The sequence below is a fragment of the Trichomycterus rosablanca genome, chromosome 23 (genome assembly GCF_030014385.1).
Source record: "Trichomycterus rosablanca isolate fTriRos1 chromosome 23, fTriRos1.hap1, whole genome shotgun sequence".
Classification (NCBI taxonomy): Eukaryota; Metazoa; Chordata; class Actinopteri; order Siluriformes; family Trichomycteridae; genus Trichomycterus; species Trichomycterus rosablanca.
In genome coordinates, this window is record NC_086010.1 from 5,642,551 (window position 1) to 5,662,343 (window position 19,793).

General features: G+C 40.4%; 1 protein-coding gene across 1 annotated transcript in view; it reads right to left on the reverse strand.

The window, feature by feature from the left end:
• Positions 1 to 19,793, reverse strand: part of rims2a (regulating synaptic membrane exocytosis 2a) — a 148,325-nt gene that overhangs the window by 87,826 nt on the left and 40,706 nt on the right. Inside the window, exon 5 of the mRNA XM_062985768.1 lies at positions 1,470 to 2,167. Within this exon, the coding sequence (XP_062841838.1) occupies positions 1,470 to 2,167 (698 nt within the window). The remainder of the gene's footprint in view (positions 1 to 1,469; positions 2,168 to 19,793) is intronic.

Here is a 19,793-nt window from a genome sequence, read left to right on the forward strand (position 1 = left end):
CACTCCACAGTAACTTAACACACCGTGCACACACACACACACACAAGCTCATATACTGCGTATAGACACAATTCAGTTTTGCTTCTAACACACACACCGCACATACACACACAAGCTCATACTGCACACACACAATTCAGTTTAAAAAAAAACCAACAAAAAAAAAAACCCACACTGCACATAAGCACAACCATCGTCCATACAAAGTACATACACACATTGCACATACACACACTCCAGTGAACCGTTTAGCAAGCTCATATACACTATTCATTCAACATTCTACCAAGCACATACTTTGCATACATGCACACACGCACACATCACAGTGTACCTTCCACACAAAGCACACATACTTGGACAGGTTTAAAGAGAAACATTTGTGGAATTTCACTGCAATACAGCCAAATATTACAAAACATTAAATATTATACAGACTAAAGTTAAATATTCACTCATTGGCCATTTTATCAGGTACACCAATCATGAGGGTACATATATTTCATGGCATAAAATTCAGACTGCTTAATGCATTTTATTAAATGATTGATAAGCATAAGAAGTCTGCTTGGTCTTTGTTTTGTATATAAGTACCCAGTATAGTAGGTGCATCTAGACTTGATAAAATGGCCAGTGAGCATACATACAAGTTAGTGGTACTTAATAAATTTTAATGACTAATACTACAAAACACACAAATTCCAAGTAATTATTAGCAAATATGAAGCCCAGCCTGGAAAACAATGATAAATAAACTCAGAAAATACTAGTTAGCCGCCTTCTTTCTTATTTTTTTTTTAGATTTATTATTAGAAACAGTAGAAGTACAGTATAGAATCCAAAAGTTAAAGTCCACTCTCATGCTATATCAGTTAAATCAAATCACTGTAGCAATGTGTAGTATGATATTCAAAGGTGACTTGATATTTATTGTCTGTATAAATTTAGTATTACAACTAAGTGTGTATAAAATATTGACCCCCCCCTTAAATATACACTGACAAGTCAAAAAATTAGGACCACTCATCCAAAAGTGTGCATTGCAATGCATATTTTGTAACACCTGATGGTAATTACTCAATGTTAAATGCAGCAGATTTGAGTCACAATCACCAGAGTGACTTTGATAAGGGCCAAATGATGAGTGCCCACAGACAGTGGTTCGAGGAGGGACAAGCCACAAACCACAGACAGGTTGTTGGGTGGCCAAGACAGACTGATGCCAAAGATGTGTCATAGCACATAGTGCATCAAACCCTTTTTCATTTCACTTTCATCAGCTACTTTATTTTTTGCTGGGCCAGGGCAAGTACGGTGGCACCAGAAACCACTGGGCACAAGGAGGAGAACCCTGGACATGGCACCAATCCATCACTGGGCTTTGGCCACTCCTCTCTGAGGTGGACATAAAACTTCATTCAAGTATTCATTCCTCAGGCAGCGTACATCAACATTAAGAGCTATCTCACCTTTCTCACTGACCGACTCGCTTTCAATCTCCACGTCCTCGCAGCTGGTATACTCGGGTGTAGTGGGCAACTCCTCGTCTGAACTGCTTAGCGACGCCCGTCTCGTCTTGCCACCTCTCTTGCTTTTGTGAGGTCTGGGAGGTGGTGGACGCACCGACTCTGACTGGTCGGAGCTGAGCGAGTCATTGCGTAGCAGGTTCTCCATCTTGTCCCGCGGGCCAGGATTGGAAGTTCGGTGGGGATAGGCCGAGCCGTGCGATTGGACGTGTCCGTAACGCCAGGCACCGGGTCGTTCTTCAGCTTCGGTGCATGCCAACGAGACGTCGCTGTGGCGGCGCTCGTGACGGAAGCGCGACATCTCGGCGTGCATCCGCATCTGCTCTTCGTATGGCTGTGGCTTTACCGGGTATCGTGCCAGGTTCGGGTCGCTGCGGTACCGAGTGTGGCACTCCTGCTGGCGCTGGAGCTCGTGTTCAGGTATCAAGCCCGGCTCAGGAGGGCGCAGCTCCTCCTCTTGTGAGTGCCAGCCACCGTGGCGGGCTCTGTATGATGCTCGTGCCGACTGCGCACCTTCGTAGTGGCGGCCATAGTCAGAGGGCGATCGCGGCATGCCACCCTGCCCCGGAACGTAGTGAGATGGCCTCTCATCCCTTTGGAAGTTTGGGTTTGGCTCCCTGGATGCAGATGGACTTCTTTTCCTGCAGAAATAGACAAAATTAAAGATTACTGGTCAGAAAGAGCAAAGTCGTGACTTAAACATTATTTTTAGACTCTTATTGACTTTTCTTTATGACTCAGACATGCTTTAACACCATTTTCCTCTACTACACAGACTGCTGGGAAGCTTTCTGATACATTTTCGGGCATGACTGCAGGGATTTACTTTCATTTAGCTTTAGAGCATTAGTGAGGTCAGGCACTTGTGTAGAGGTGTGGCTTGTAGTCAGCATGCCAACTCATTTCAACAGTGCTGCATGAGTTTGAGGCTTTGAGTGTGCATATTTAGTAATCCTATTGCAATTTACAACTCTTCAGTATATTAATCTAAAGGTTATGGGTTTGAATCTCAGCTCTGGCCATGCAGACACTGCTGTGGTCTGACCCCAGCTTTCAAAAAATAAATAAATAAATAAAACAGGGCAGTGATAGCTCAGTGGTTAAGGTACTGGACTAGTAAACAGAAGCTTGGCGGTTCAAGCCCCGCCACCACCAAGTTGCCACTGTTGGGTCTCTGAGCAAGACCCTTAACCCTAAATTGCTCATTGTGTAAGTCGCTTTGGATAAAGGCATCTGCTAAATGCTGAAAATGTAAATGTAATAGGCCAACGTGTCTGCTGGGTGGGATGACCAAGTGGGTGGGGCATTTAAAAGCTGGGTAAGGACCCTGTGCAGAAAGCATGGGTGAAAAGTGGTTCACTAGGACTGCACAAGGGTTGGAGGAGGCGTGAGCAGCAACATACCCTCCTCGAATGCAATCAGGGATCCCCAGTAGCAGAAGACAGATTGACTACACTAAATCGGGAGAAAAAAGGGGCGAAAAAGCATAAATAAATAGAAGGAATTTTTTTTTAAATGTGCCGACAAGTATTGGTTCACACATTGCTAAATGTATGTATGTGTATGTAACATATCTCTAACATACAACCCTAGTCCTCAGGGAAAAGGGGTTTATTTTTGGCATGAAGAACAGCTTATAGACTGAAAGGATAGAGGTTTGTCTCTCTAGCCACAGAGGATTTCAGAGTTTGACCCATATGTAGTGTGTAAATTTGCTCCAGATGGTACCATACATCATAAAAATATGGTAACATGATTAGCTCTGTACCCGACACAGATTAGACAGAATGAACTTTATTATTCCTAGAGAATTCCTTTAAAAAAAGTTACAAGAGGCAATAACTATTCAAAGCTTTGTTATTTAATATACTTCCAGTATCTTTAATATATACGTCTTTAATTTTGTACTTAAGTGTGTGTGTGTAAATGGTTACATAAAATATGTAGGTCCAGTTGTCATTGCTTGTTATAATTGCTTGTTTTTTATTATAAAAGGTCACTGTTTGGGAAGATTCCACACAAGTATAACTGTTAAACAATACTTGAAGAGAAACGCTGCACAGTCATAGAAACCACCTTTAACATCCCTGTCAGTATAATTGGCTCAATAAAACGCTAGTGGAAAGCATATGCAAAAACAAACAGTCCCATGGGTGCACCAATCAAGCTTTCACAACATGCTTTTAAACTAATGATAGGAAAGGTAGGAGAGAAGCGAGCAGTCACTAGAAGAGTTGCAGGACCTGAAAATAGCAACTACAAAGAAAAAACCTCAAAATTCCTCAGCTCTTGATGAAGCCCACAAACATCTATTCTACACAAAGAAATAAATGTATGGTCATACGAAACAATAATTAAAGAATTCCCATAATACGTACATATCAGAAGTAATAGTAGAAGCTGTTATAAAACATTTCAGAGCAACAACAGCACAGCTGACAGCTCAACACAAAACCACAAAAAGCTAAAGCACTAAAAACCCCTCACTACCAGTGTTTATCACCTGCAGAATCAACATCAGCACTTTAACTGTTCAGTGGGACCTTCAGGGATTTAATTTTTATGGCAGATCAGCCACACAATGCATGCACAACACCCACTGTTTTCTGAACTGATGTGAAGCAAACTGCCATTGCACTCTGTAGCAGAGTAATAATAAATAAATAATAGTAATAATAAATCATTTTGAGTCTAAAATCTACAGTAGAAGTATATATTATATATTTAAAATCAACCATAATTATTTAACAATTTATTGAAAAAGAAGATACAAATCTACAACATGACCAAAAGTATGTGGACAATTGACCACACTAAAATAAAGCTGCCTCCCCATTTGTGACAATAGAAGCCTGCACTCCTCTACGAGGGCTTTCCATTAGATTTTGGTCTGGTTGCGTCCCGACCTGAACCCCATTTAAGTCAGACCTTTACACCACATCAGAGCCTGACCTCACAGAAACTGAATGAAAGTTTATCTCTGCAGTCAGTTTTAAAGATTTTGTGCAAAGCTTCAGAGTAAAGGCTGGTATAGCAGCAAAGGTAAAATTCCATATTAATATGTGTGGTTTTTGATGTAATGTTAAGCAAGCAGACGTGGAAAACTTACATTTGGAGTTATATTATTTGGTAAAATGACATTTTCAGGTGCAGCTAAAAATCACGATAGCATATTAATGATAGGATCGAGATTTTAAATCCCCGGTGGTGCTGTCGGTCAGTTGGGCATTTACATACAGACATGACTGAATAGGTCTGGGAAGGCGGGTGACCAAGGCCCTGTGATGGAATCAGTATCCTGTCCGTGGTGTGTTACTGTATTGCATTGTGCCAAGTGATTCCAGGAAAACCGGCACAACAGCAATCCTGACCATGGTAAAGCAGTGAAAAACATGAAGTGAGGACTCATTTGCATTATAATTTCATAGAATTTTACAAATTACACTTAAATAAACTTTATTGGTCAGGATTCACTGAAGCATTTCTGAAACAGTTTCTAATCGAGCTGATTTTTCTGCAAGCTTGCCTTTTACTGTGAGTGAAATGCTCTGCAATCAAATCCGACACATCAGTGTGTGTGTGCGCGTGTGCATGTGTGTGTTGTTTTCCAAATGCTTGTCTCATGCATTATGCAGTGGACGCAGGACACTAAGCCTTGCTTTTCATTCACAGATCTAAACCCTTTCCACAGCAAAATGACGTGTGAAGTGTTGTGAGCATGTCAGATAGCATGATGAGCAGGTCGGCCTTATGTGAAGTCATACTCATGTACACTCACCAAGCACTTCATTAGGTACACCCAATACTGTACACCTAGTAATTGTTATATGCTTTATGTATAATATAAATTACCAGTAACTGTAGACCTTTGTCATATAACCTTTGTCACCCCAGCAGCCTATTTCTTAGTCAAAACTACCACTGACCAGATGTTACTTGGGTAATGGGTCATTCAAAGCACAGCAATTTGACCAGGGGTGTCCACATTTTAGCAGTAACATGAAAAGTGTATGTTAGTATGTGAACAACCTTCCTTATTTTTGATTTCAGGTATTTTATTCACATACATTATAGAAATAAAAGTAATTATATGCAATAATTTGGGAAAGGTCCTCTCCCCTTTCTCTATGACTGTGGCCCCGTGTTCTCCGTAAGGTCCATTAAGGTCCATAAAGACATGTTTTACTGAGTTTGGTGTGGAAGAACTCCATAAACACGATTAAACAGCTTTGGGCAGAACTAGAACCATTTAGATCCTGATCTAAATTCCAATAAAGTCAGACAGACATTCACGCAACATCAGCAACAGAGGAAATTAAATGCAATCGGGTAATTGAATATGACTAGATTTGGAGGAAAATTGGGGAAACATGCATTAGAAAAACCTAAAGATTTAAAGCTGTACCTCTATACTGCATGTTGATGCATATAAATATTATAAACATTGGATGAGTTGGTGAATCTAAGGATAAAGAATTGTTTAGCAAGAACCGAATTAAAGAGAGGACTGAAATGGACAGGTCAATGAATAATGTAACTACAAGTGACTCTACAAGCTGGAACAGATGGTGTGTATGAGGGGATTCAGTGAGCTCGCTGGTGTGATACCATGGGGTTGTGACTGGAACTGTCATAGTATGAATATTAATAGATACATTAATACGCTGCTAGTGCTACTGTGAGACTAATATAGGCATATGAAAATATTACAACTTTATAACATGACAAGTCTTATGTGCTGCTGTGACTATCATAAAATGCTTTTCAGAACAAACATCTGCAGGCTTCTGGTACCTCGGTGTTGAACTGGATTTCATTTGTAAAGAAGCTGTGACTGGCAGGTACTTGATGCTTCTCAGCTTTTATGAAATCTTTTAAAGGGGTAGATTTAGTATCTTAGGATAGGATTATCTTCATACATAACCACTCCATGATCAGCATGTAGAGAAAAGGCCTGGCCTGCATTAGGCATTCCAATTCATGGTGTAAGAGCTTTGTGCAGGCCAGTTGATTTACTCCACACCAAATTATCAAACTATGTTTTACTGTCTGCACTTTATGCACAATACAACAGTAAAGTTGGAATAGAAAAGAGTCGTCCTGCCTAAATACAAGGTTTTTAAAGTTTTCTATAGTCAAAAGTATGTGGACACCCCTTCTAAATAGAGATAGGCATTTTAGCTGTACCCACATCATATGAAATACAACATACACCAATCAACCATAACATTAAAATCACCTCCTTGTTTCTACACTCACTGTCCATTTTATCAGCTTCACGTAACATACAGAAGCACTTTGTAGTTTTACAGTTACTGACTGTAGGCAATCTGTTTCTCTGCATGCTTTGTTACCCCCCTTTCATGCTGTTCTTCAATGGTCAGGACCCCCACAGGTCCACTACAAAGTAGGTATTATTTGGGTGGTGGATCATTCTCAGCACTGCAGTGACACTGACATAGTGGTGGTGTGTTAGTGTGTGTTGTGTGCTGGTATGAGTGGATAAGACACAGCAGCGCTGCTGGAGTTTTTAAACACCTTACTGTCACTGCTGGACTGAGAATAGTCCACCAACCAAAAATATCCAGCCAACAGCACCCCGTGGGCAGCGTCCTGTGACCACTGATGAAGGTCTAGAAGATGACCAACTCAAACAGCAGCAATAGATGAGCGATCGTCTCTGACTTTACATCTACAAGGTAGAACAACTAGGTAGGAGTGTCTAAGAGTGGACAGTGTCTGATCCACTCATACCAGCACAACACACACTAACACACCACCACCATGTCAGTGTCACTGCAGTGCTGAGAATGATTCACCACCTAAATAATACCTGCTCTGTGGTGGTCCTGACCATTGAAGAACAGCATTAAAGGGGGCTAACAAAGCATGCAGAGAAACAGATGGACTACAGTCAGTAATTGTAGAACTACAAAGTGCTTCAGTATGGTAAGTGAAGCTGATAAAATAGACAGTGAGTGTAGAAACAAGGAGGTGGTTTTAATGTTATGGCTGATCGGTGTAAGCTTACAAATTTGTAAAAGCATTTTGGGGAAAAACCCTTTCCTGCTCCAGCATGACTGTGCTGCTGTGCACAAAGCATTACCGTAACAACATGATCCGCCAAGTTTAGTAGGGAGGAACTCTAGTAAGGTTAAGGCCATGGCTCCTTAGAGGCCGCTAAACTCCTTAGCGATGAATTAAGGGTCAGGCCTTATTTGTGCAACATTTTGGTTATGTGTGCCCATTCCTTCAAAAGATAACTAATAGGCAACAGGCAAAGAGGCATATTACAGTCCCTGGTTTTGAGTCAATGAGTCCAAGAAACTCAGGAATTCAAATACATTACTACATTTTAATAAGTATGACTTTTTTGTTAAGTAAGGTCAGTGTGATAGCAGAATCCAAAATGTACTTTTAGTGTGTGTGTGTGTGTGTGTGTATGTGAGTGAGTGGGGTAAGTCAAATGCTGGTTTGCTATGAAATATGAAAGAGAAGCACTCACGCACATGTAAATAAGATTTTCCACCGGTGTAAGAAATCTCTCTTCCTACGTCTGCCCCATATCAGAGTGTGAACGATGACAGCAGTGCAGAAACATCTGCTTTACCACGCAGCAAGAGAGGATTTATTATTTATTACACAGCTTCCAATTCACTAAATCTTTACAATTTTACTGCTGTTACATTTATTCACGAGCAGTCTTTAAGTGTTACATGCTGGTTTTAGCCTCGGCAGTTTGAGCAATGCTGAGGAATGAGTTGAGAATAGCGGTTCATTACTGCGTACACATGCTCACATAGGAAATAAACTGCTTACAAGGTGTGGGCGTGAAAAGTGCCGCAGCAGTGTAATGAACTAGCCCACCACCATAGAGACCAGAGTTCGGTAAAAGTGGGGGAAAAGGAGCAGTGGAGCTAAACTATATGAGCAGGTATGCACAAAAAGTACACATTTGAGACCTGAATTTAATTATAGATCCTTTTTTGAAAACCTATTTTAAGAAGTTGGCTAGTACTCCTTTGGTATTGGATTCCATATTAGCACTATTTGTAGCCTTTGCATTTACTTTTCCCAGACACCAAAGCTTGTCAGTAAATGCTGGTTGGCCTCACAAGATTAGTCAACCATAATTGTTGTTGTGGAACACTGGTTAACCACCACACGATTTTTGTGTGTGTGCATATCTGACACTGACTTTAGTCATGTCATTCGTTTGGCCCGTGTTGTGTACTGCATTACAAACTGAGCTGTTGCTGCTCTTAGATGTTTCCACTTTACAAAAACAGCACTTACAGTTTCCTCGAAAAGCTCTAGCGGGGCATAAATGTGACAAATTGACCTGAAAAAGTATAATCCTTTCACAATACCACAATCACAGAGCTTTAGTATGGCCCAGTAAGGCCATGCAAAAAAATGCAACTGATATGGCTAAACTAACTGAACCCACTAATATGAAGCTCTCTTCAGACCTACATTTTACATTAGTTGATTCAAAGCACACACAAACACACACACACAACCCAAATGGAAATAAGTCATCTGGTAACAGTGGGAATCCAAGAACCCTCGTGCCTAGGATCCTTCTAGAACAGGCGGGCACAGGAAGGAGCACCACAGTTGCATAGACGTCATTCATGCCCCCACCCTTCTTGGTTTTCAGAGATTTTGTGTTCCTGCCATTTTTATCCTCCAATCCTCCATGCTTTCAAACAGCAGAGCCTGGCTCAGCAAAGTCTTTGCCATAGCTCAAATGAAAGAAGACAGCCAGCCAGCGTGAAAATCAAATAAAACCATACAATTATATACAAGCTCAATTCCAAAAAAAGTTTAGACTGTGGAAACATATTGAATAAAAAAGACCAACTACAGTTCCTGTACTTTAATAGGGGTCATCAGACTAGCCCTATTTACATTTACATTTACATTTTCAGCATTTAGCAGACGCTTTTATCCAAAGCGACTTACACAGTGAGCGGAACACAATGAGCAATTGAGGGTTAAGGGTTTTGCTCAGGGACCCAACAGTGGCAACTTGGTGGTGGCGGGGCTTGAACCGGCAACCTTCTGTTTACTAGTCCAGTACCTTAACCACTGAGCTATCACTGGCCCATATATGCACAGAGAATTCAACATCTGCAGTCAATCACTTAGGAATAAAGAATACCTTGCCAGAGTTATACAGTATAACAGCTTTATCACATAATTCCTCCACATTTTTGCTTATCTATTTGACCCATATTAGCAAGTAAACTTGAAGAACAAACAATAACACTGTCAATAGTCTTTATTTAGACAATAAAATATGTGGGGGAAAAAATACATTTACATATTTGGCATTTAGCAGACACTTTTTTCCAAAACTGAAACAGTGCTGTGACAGTATACAGTCTAAGCAATTGATGATTTAGGGCCTTGCTCAAGGCCCAACAGTGACAACCTGGTCTTACAAACCAGTGATCTTTTGATAACTAGTCCAGTACCTTAACCGCTAGGCTACAACTGGCCCACGCATTTGGAAGAGATAATTAAATTCCAAACTGTCATTAAATTTGTGTTTCTAATGAACAAGATAAACCAGACTTCATTCAAACAACCTGACTGCGTTACACACACTTCACTACCAACTATCACAAGTCTATTTTTACCAACCATAAATTATGAGACAAGGAAGCCCAAGTGCTTCAGAAATAATTACCGGTGTGATAATGCAGCGATCAGGGATTTTAAATCCCAAGAGCGTTTCCCCATTATGCACTTCCTGTAATCACTCTATGCGATGTGTACATAATGGACTGACATGAATCTGACATAACGATGGCAGACTTTTATTGCTTATCAATAATAAAGAACAGAAATGGAACTACAGATTAACACTATATGGCAAAAAATTTGAGATGTGTTTTTCCTACACCTGTTGCTAACAGGTGTATAAACTCATTTGCATTAAATAAATTTAAGCTTCCAATGTTGTGACAACAGTTCCAGCATGTTTGCATCCCTGAGCACAGAGCCAGATTTATAAAACATGGTTTGATAAGATCGGCATAGAGATTTGAACACTAATTGCAAGCCTGGTAAGACTAGACCTTGCACTTTTAACTGAATGGGCACAAATACCTACAGAAACACTCCAAAATCTTGTAAAAAAGTAAACATAGTCATATATGGTAAATTTAGTGCAACTATGCAACCACTGGTCAACTTATCTGACTAACTTCAAAACATTGATAATTACTGAAGATAATAGCCTTCAGCATAGCAAAATATGACACCATAAACAGAGAATAAAGCAGAGCAGTTAGTGTGATTAACTGTAACAGAGCTTTGATACAGCATGGCTGGTAATGAATTTAAAAAAGTGTCTGTCCTCAAAAAATAGTTTCTTATCTTCAACACCTAGCAACTGCTGAACACAGCTCAGGTTTATTACAGCATCACCAAGCATATTTACTCTTTGTTCAGTTTTTGATCTGATTTAATGTACCGCACTCCTGACAGGATGTTCTGGGTAAGGAAGTAATAATCCTTGTTTATTTTTCCCTCAGGTACTCCTGTCAGCGGGGAAAAAATATCCAAGCAAACAAAACAAAACCATATATGCATGTAGGTAAGAGAATGAATTCAGTTAGTAGTGGAGATCTCTGACCTTTACGTAGGGTCATCCAACCTATTAACAATCATGCTTTATCTTCCTCTCAAGCTGTAGCTTGTCTAATGTTTCGGGTAAAGTCTCACATCTATAGAAAAATGCAGGAATTCAAAAGTGCAAGAGATTTATATATTAAAGTAATACTAGGAACTATGACTGACCTCTTTTACAGTCCAAAATACACCTACAAGAAGTATTAATTATGGTGTCATTGTACTACAAATTGACAATCAATTTTAGGCTTTTATTAATTTGATGATTTGGTATTAATATTTTTTCTTGTTCTCATTACAAATAAATTACCTGGAGTAAGAATAACTCGGACAACTAAAACACTAATCAAAAGAAACGCTTTATGCACTTGATTAAGGGTGACCTTTTATGTACAATATCTCCCACAGTTCATATTAGACACTTCAAGCCATTTACGCCCTGTTCAACTTACCTTGGAACTGGGAAATAGCAGCTCTAAATAACAATTTATGACCTTTGTGCATTTGAGCCACAAAGTGGAAAGTAATGACGCCATCATTGAAGCATACTCACAAGCACCAAAAGCTCATCAAGAGATTCAAGTCAAGTCAAATTTATTTATATAGCGCTTTTACAACAGACATAGTCTCAAATCAACTTTAAAGCAGCCAGAATCGTGTTGAGCAAGCCAAGGGCAAAAATGGCAAAAACAAATCCCTAAAATTACAGGAAGAAACCTCGAGAGGAACCAGACGAGAGATTCAAATTTCATGTTACAGATGTACCCAACAACTGTACCTGTGTATTGCTTAATCTAAAGTGATCAACAGTACTACAGTGATCTCATTTAAAAGTAGATGAACGTTACTTTATTACTGTTGGCTGTGTAAGCAACCATGTTGATACATAGTCATGTGTCGACTAGCTCTGGGTTGAGAAGACCACAGTGGTAGAAATGGTAGAAACTATACCCCAAAAAATCCTATTTTACTTCTCTAGAACCAGCGTCTTCACACCGTCAGTGTGTGTACATCTTAAAAAAGCTAATAAATTAAATAAGACTCCACATACAAAGTTTCTTACTTAGCTGACATGTTTTCTGGTAATATTATCAGCTATGACTTAGCTTAAAACAGACATTGTTAACATATTATGCAATATTATTCTCTGGCTGCGACCCAAATTGTATAATATGTGCTACATAGTGTGTAACTATACCATACTAAATACTTTGTCTAATGCCTTCCTATTAGTAGAGAGTGGCTTGGATAGCAGCCTGTTTCAACCACTCCTGATTATGCAACTATTTTTTTTAAACACAGCATTTAGGAAACCCCCTCCCTTAAACCAAACCTTTCACATGTCAAGACTCACAAGAGAGTTTCTACTTCATTTTTAGAAGCAGACTGGAGTCGTCAGCTATGGATATGGACCAAACACAATATGGAACAATTTCAAGAAAACTGCGAGGTGGCCAAATTAATATCTTAAAATGTGACGATCAATGGGATACTTTATGGCGTACAGCGAAAGTTTATACTGCATGCAAGAATTGCTATAGTGCATTACATTGCAAAATGTTTTTTTATAAATGAATAATTAAGTAAAGCTATTGAACATGACTGATGGAGAGCTCTTCTGAGATCTGCTGACTATAATGGGATGTTTTACAGGGGACTGGGTCATGGGGTCAGTGCTGTAGTGAAGTTACAGTGGTTAGATAAAAGCATTAGAGAGCATTATAGTAAATAATGGATTTAGTCTATAGACATGCAGAGTGTTTCCCTCTTCTTCATTAAAATGAAGATAGCAGACATGCAAATCCACCGTCTCGGCTTCACAATAAATGCAGGAGCCTCCCGAATAAAATAAGGAGACACATGGGAGTTTGTATTAGCTCACCAATCATGCCCGCATATACAGTATAAACACACAATTATTTATAATCGCCTTTAACATTAGCACCCTTGGTAAAGTTAGGTTAATTAGCTTAATTCTGTCTTCTGGCCGTGCATCTACACAGATATGATTGGCAATGTTTGAGGGTGGGGGCAAACCCCAGTGTAAGTACAGTAAATACAGTGAATAAAAGTAGAGTAGAATAAAATAAAAAAAATATACAAAAATTACTATTATACAACAGTATGGTAATTACAACAGTATAATAAAAACACTATATATACTATATGTAGACATATACATAAGTGTGAATAATAAAATATAGAGTCCTGACTGAATGAACTACCCAGCCGCCATAGTTCCTCATTGGGAGGGTGAGAAGGATTATCCAGGATGGCCCTGATTTTGTCCTTTGTTCTCCTCTCATATACTACCTCCAGACTGACCAGCTGTAGACCCACAACAGAACCGGCTTTCCTGACCAGCTTATTTAGTTTATTGGCATCTCCAGCCTTGATGCCACCACCCCAGCACACCACCGCAAAATAGAGGGCGCTGGCAACCACAGACTGATAAAAAGCTTTCAGCAGTCTGTTGCACACATTGAAAGACCTCAGCCTCTTTAGAAAAACCAGTCTACTCTGTTCTTTTCTATAGATGGCATCAGTGTTATGTGTCCAGTCCAGTTTGTTGTTTAAATGTACCCCAAGGTACTTGTAGGAGTCCACCCTCTCCACCTCCTTTCCATGGATGAAAACCGGAACAGGGGTGCTTCTGTTCCTCTGGTAATCTACCACAATCTCTTTAGTCTTGCTGATGTTGAGCTTCAGGTGATTTTCACTGCACCATGTAGTGAAGCTCTCGATCAGTCCTCTGTACTCCTCCTCGTTGTCTCTGGTGATACATCCAACAATGGAGGACTCATCGGAAAACTTCTGAAGGTGGCAGGAACCAGAGTTAAATCGGAAATCCGAGGTGTACAACGTGAAGAGGAATGGTGCTAGTACAGTTCCTTGGGGTGCACCAGTGTTGCAAAACACAGACTCAGAAACACAGCCATCCACTCTGACATATTGTGGCCGGCCTGTGAGGTAGTCTGTAATCCATGATGTGGTTTCGGGGTGCAGGTGCATCTCTAGCAGCTTCTCACTCAGTAGGCAGGGCTGGATGGTATTGAAGGCACTAGAGAAGTCAAAGAACATAATTCTCACAGTGCTTCCCTGCTTGTCCAAGTGAGAGAGGGCCTTGTGTGTCATATAGATGATCGCATCATCCACCCCAATGCATGGCCGGTATGCAAACTGCAGTGGGTCCAGGAAATCTGTCAGCTGAGACCTCAGGTGCCGTAGAACCAGTCTCTCAAAAGTCTTCATGACGTGTGATGTCAGAGCCACAGGTCTGTAGTCATTGAGATCGCTGGGACGATTCTTTTTCGGCACCGGAATGATGCAGGTGGTCTTCCACAGTGTAGGCACCTTCTTCAATCTCAAAGAGAGATTAAAGAGGTGATGTAGGGGAGCTGCCAGCTGCCATGCACATACCTTCAGCATCCTGGGGTTGACGTTATCAGGTCCACTGGCTTTGGTTCTTTTAAGCCTGGAGAGCTCCCGCTGTACCTGGTTGATGGTGAAGTTAGAACATGGTGGAGATAGAAAGCTGTGGGTTTCTGGCTGTGGGTGACCAGTTGGTAGAAGAGATGGTGTGAGTGGTGAATTCCCATTGTCCAGTGTTATGTTAATGTTTGCTTGAGTGGAGATTGTAGGAGAGTCAGGGCTGTCCGAGGTCAGTTGTCTGCTAAGAGAGGTTGTAAAGGCAGAGGTGTCGATGGGTTGGAATAATGGGGCTATGGGTGTAGAGTGAAGACCTGTCCTCACTGTCTGAGCACCCAGTGGTGGGGGCTGTATCAAACCTATTGAAGAACAGGTTTAGCTCAGATGCAAATTTCAGGTCTCCCTGTACTCCATGCGCAGGCCGACTGCAGCCTGTCATCTGCAATCTTAAGCATTATTTGTAAAATACAAGTAATTGTATGTATAAAACTGTACATACAGTATGCACTAAACACACTTCCTTTATATTTATACCCAGGCACAGGCCAAATTCTGCATCAAACAAAGTGTTAGGTGCTTATTCTGTATTTCAGAATAATGACCTATCACCAAGAAGACTGTTTCTATTCCTGCATTTAGCGCATTTGTTCACACTTGCTTTCTATTAACAGCGAATCAGTCACACTGGCTAAACATAAAGGATTGCAGATGTTGACTGAGAAAGAACAGAACCACCTTTCCCCCAGTTTACTGTGTACAAAAGGAATGGATGTTATATGGTTCCCTTCACATGCATTATGTACATTCCCATTTTAGGTATGCATGTCCCTTTATGGATCTTGACCCTTTTGTGGGCTGGTCATTGCTATTTTTACCCCTTACATGCCTATTTTGGGCACCGAGGCAGGGACTCAAACCTCTACTGTTTACATAAGATTGTTGTCTGTACTTTTGGTTGTGTAGTAAAAAATAGTTATTGACGTTAGGTTCGTCACACCAATTGCTAAAGGGTGCATTAAATTAATATTTTCAGTATATTATATTCTATCAACTATGTGGCAACAGTTTGGGGAAGGTTCTTTTCTTGTGTCAGCATGATTGTGCCCAAAGCACGTTCTATAAAGACATGGTTTGACAAGTTGGGTTTGGAGGAACTATAGTAGCCTGTACAAAGCCTTGACCGCAACCTAACTGAACACATTTGGGTTAAATTGGGGTGCTGATTGCGAGCCAGAAATTCTGGTCCAACACCAGTGCCTGACTTACAAATGCTTTTTTCTTTCATTGAAAGTGTACAAATTCCCACAGACAATACAAAATCTTGTTTAAAGCCATTCTAGATGAGTAGAATTGTTGCAACTCTATGTTAATATTCATTGTTTCTAACTGGATGACCAACAAATCATGGTTAGGTGTCCTCATACTTCTGGCCACATAGTGTACATCACTCTGGCTTCTTCTGTCTGGTTACATTTTCTTTATTAGAAAAGGGTGATTATTTTTTTCCACTACAGTATAATTCACAATCAGTCTATTTTATGCATCCAGAAAAACAACCCAAAGCCACTATTTGCAAATCGGAAATTCTTCAGTACCGCTGATATTCGAGTAGGATCAGATTTCATAATTCTCATTCACATTCTCAGACGACTACTTACTAACCAACCCCTCACGCATCTGAAATCATCTTATCAACACTAAGAGTGGTGTGAAGCTCTAAAATCATTTCAGGCCTTTAGTGTGATTAGTCTCTTCTCAAGTTCGTGTCAGAACATCTCACCTCTTTCTCCCTCATTCACACATCCCTTCATTTTCATTCCTCTATCAGCAGTCACTTCTCCTCAGCTTCCTGCTCTAGTTCTACAACCACATCACATTTTACTTTATGCCATTCTTGTCCTGATACCCAAAAATCACAAAGCGCTTACTCATCCCCTGGCTTTGAGAAGCCGAGCGCCATGTTCTGACTCTGGCACGGGCTTGTTCCTCAGAGACCAATGCTGAGCACTCAGGCTGTCTGCTCTCGCAGCTTCCTTCATATATTCTCTATACACTTTCAGCTCCAGAACACACACACACACAGCACTTCTTTAGTACGACTGCTGAAGACACATCTGGAACCTTTTCACATTTTAACAGACAGCATCCAGAATATGTATGGTAATGGTGAACCTGGTTAAATGGTGACCAATTAACAACAAATTCTCTTGAGTTCAAGTTGATGTATACCTGTTTGGCCATATTGTGTATCAGCTATTGATGTAGCAGACAGTCATAATATTGGGGCTTATTACATTACTAGTAATTACATATCTAAAGATGCTTCAAGATCCATGAGACATTGTTAAGTAGTGATCAGAATATACAAATTAAAGTTTTAAGGTTAAGCTGCCTTCACATGGTTGCTCTTGAAATTCTTAGGGAAAAATAACAAGACTAAAGCATCAAATGCCACTCTTAGTGACTGGGTGACAGTATAATTCACTGCTGAGTGGCAAAAAGCAGTTATTGTTCAGTGCCTGGCTGGACTGGTGGTGGACTAGAGTATTAGACTGTCTGGTCGAGGTGCACATACAAAGGGTCTTCCATACACATTGAGACTTTCTGTAAGAGTCATTGCTGCTGGCTGGTGTAAAAAAAGAAGGGTCACTAGGTTTAAAGTTAAGACACTGAGATTGGGTAGTTGCAGCCAGCAGCACCCCAAAACTGCCTAATCCACTAATGACCTTTAATTAGTATTTAACATCTATTACATGGCATTTGATTTGAGACACAACCTTCTCAGTGATGTGGGGAAATTAAACTCACTAGCACTCAAAAGCCATGGCTGCTGGCTGGTGTAAAAAAGATCACTAGGTTTGAAGACAAGACACTGAGATTGGGTAATCACAGCCAGCAGCACCCCAAAACTGCCTAATCCACTAATGACCATTAGTATTTTTAATATCTATTACATGGCATGTGATTTGAGACAACCTTTCCAGTGATGTGGGGAATTAAACTCACTAGCAAGTCAAAAGCCATCACTGCTGGCTGGCATAAAAAAGGGTCACAAGGTTTAAAGTTAAGACACTGAGATTAATTTATTCAGGTCAGTAAAGGAACTGAGGTGTTGGGTAATTGCAAACAGCAGCACCCCAAAACTGCCCAATCCACTTATGACCATTAGTATTTTTAATACTATCTATTACACTACATGTGATTTGAGACACAATCCTTCCAGTGATGTGGGGAAATAAACTCACTAGCAACACACATCAATATGTTTATTTTTACAAAAGTCAATAACGTCTGTGTGATGCAGCCTTGGTTCTCAGCATGCTTGTTGGCTGGCGGCTTCTTTTATATGGTAAATCCAGGTCTCTGGTCTCTGTCGGGTCCCGCTCTGTCCCTTACTCTAATGTACTCGGCTTTCTCTCCAGGCTCATGCATAATGCAGGTCTGCTTTCCTGTTGCTCCTAATGGGGGCTGTCATCCTTCAATCCGAATCTTGAAGTATACAGAACGCAGCCAAAAAAACGGTATTGGGCACAGGATGTACAACATTTTGGACCTAAGTGACAAGCAAACGGGGGGAAAACGGGGCAAACAGTGCCACATCAAGAGAGCAGACGTAGCTAATCATTGTTATTTCAGCGCAACTATTGCAAAGGTTGTTGGGTCAAACCTTCAGGATGTTTTGTTCCTAAGTAATCCTGTTTACTGCTCAGATACACTATATGGTCAAAAGTATGTAGACTTTAATTACTGAATCTGGATGTTGCTAACAGGTGTATAATGTCACAACAGAAATACTACAAGTCCTGATGAAAGCCTTCCCAGAAAAGTGAAAGTCCAATAAGCTCATGGTCAAGGATCCACATACATTTGGCACCATGGTATAGTTCAGCATTTAAAAATTTGATTTTTACTAACATTTTTATTTAAGCCACTGCCTAACCGAGTCTGGTGTGTGTGGTTTCACTTTATACAGTTAAGCACACAATTTGCTTGCACACACACAAACACACTGATTAAAATATATTATATTTAAGCACAGAGTAAAAACAATAAGGCATCTCACTATAAACTTACAACAAAAGAAGAAACCCTGCAAGCTCTAACTGTACAACAGCAATGGGAAAGGAATAGCTATTTAAATCATTATTAAAATGATCAAATAAAGAAGAAGATATACTTTATTAGTCATATATACATATACAGTTGTACAGTACAATGAAATTCTTTCTTCGCATATCCCAGCTTGTTTGAAAGCTGGGTTCAGAGCACAGGGTCAGTCATCGTACGCCGCCCCTGGAGCAGACAGGGTTAAGGGCCTTGCTCAAGGACCCAAAAGTGGCTGCATAGCAGAGTCTGGATTTAAACCGCCAATCTTCAGGTTGATAGCACAAAGCCCTACCCACTAGGCTACCACTGTCCCTCAACAGAGACAGTGAGTATAAACAGAGATTCAGTACACTCTATGGCATCAAACTCAAACTAGCCAGGGGCAATTTAGAGTAACCAATTCAACCAACAACCAAGTTTTCTGGAGAAGTGTTAGAAAAACAGGTTGCTGGAGGAGATATATGTTGGCAAACAGTAATCAGACGTAGTTAAACATGGGACTCTAAAGCTGGTCGGCACCAACACAGTCTGCTCCACCACCTGGCTGCACACAGACATTCATTCATTTATTAAATAACTATAACTAGCGTACTGAATATTATTTTCCATGCTTGAAGGTGATTTATCTTTTTGGCAACAGAACTAGCATAGCGACGAGCAATTTTTTTTGCAACAGTAGTGCCTTAAAGTCACTCGTGCTCTGACAGGATTTTCATGACAGACTGCATGATTGCACATGTGATGTATAGCACTGAATGTGCACGCATGTGTGACAATCAAATACATACGTATATTCATGCAGAAAATGAATATAATCGTATGCACCAATCAACCTAGCTAATAGGGCCAGTGATAGCTCAGTGGTTAAGGTACTGGACTAGTAAACAGAAGGTTGCCGGTTCAAGCCCCGCCACCACCAAGTTGCCACTGTTGGGTCCCTGAGCAAGACCCTTAACCCTCAATTGCTCATTGTGTTCCGCTCAATGTGTAAGTCGCTTTGGATAAAAGCGTCTGCTAAATGCTGAAAATGTAAATGTAAATGTAATAGAACAGCCACTCAACTTCAAAATGCCACAAACTAAGAAA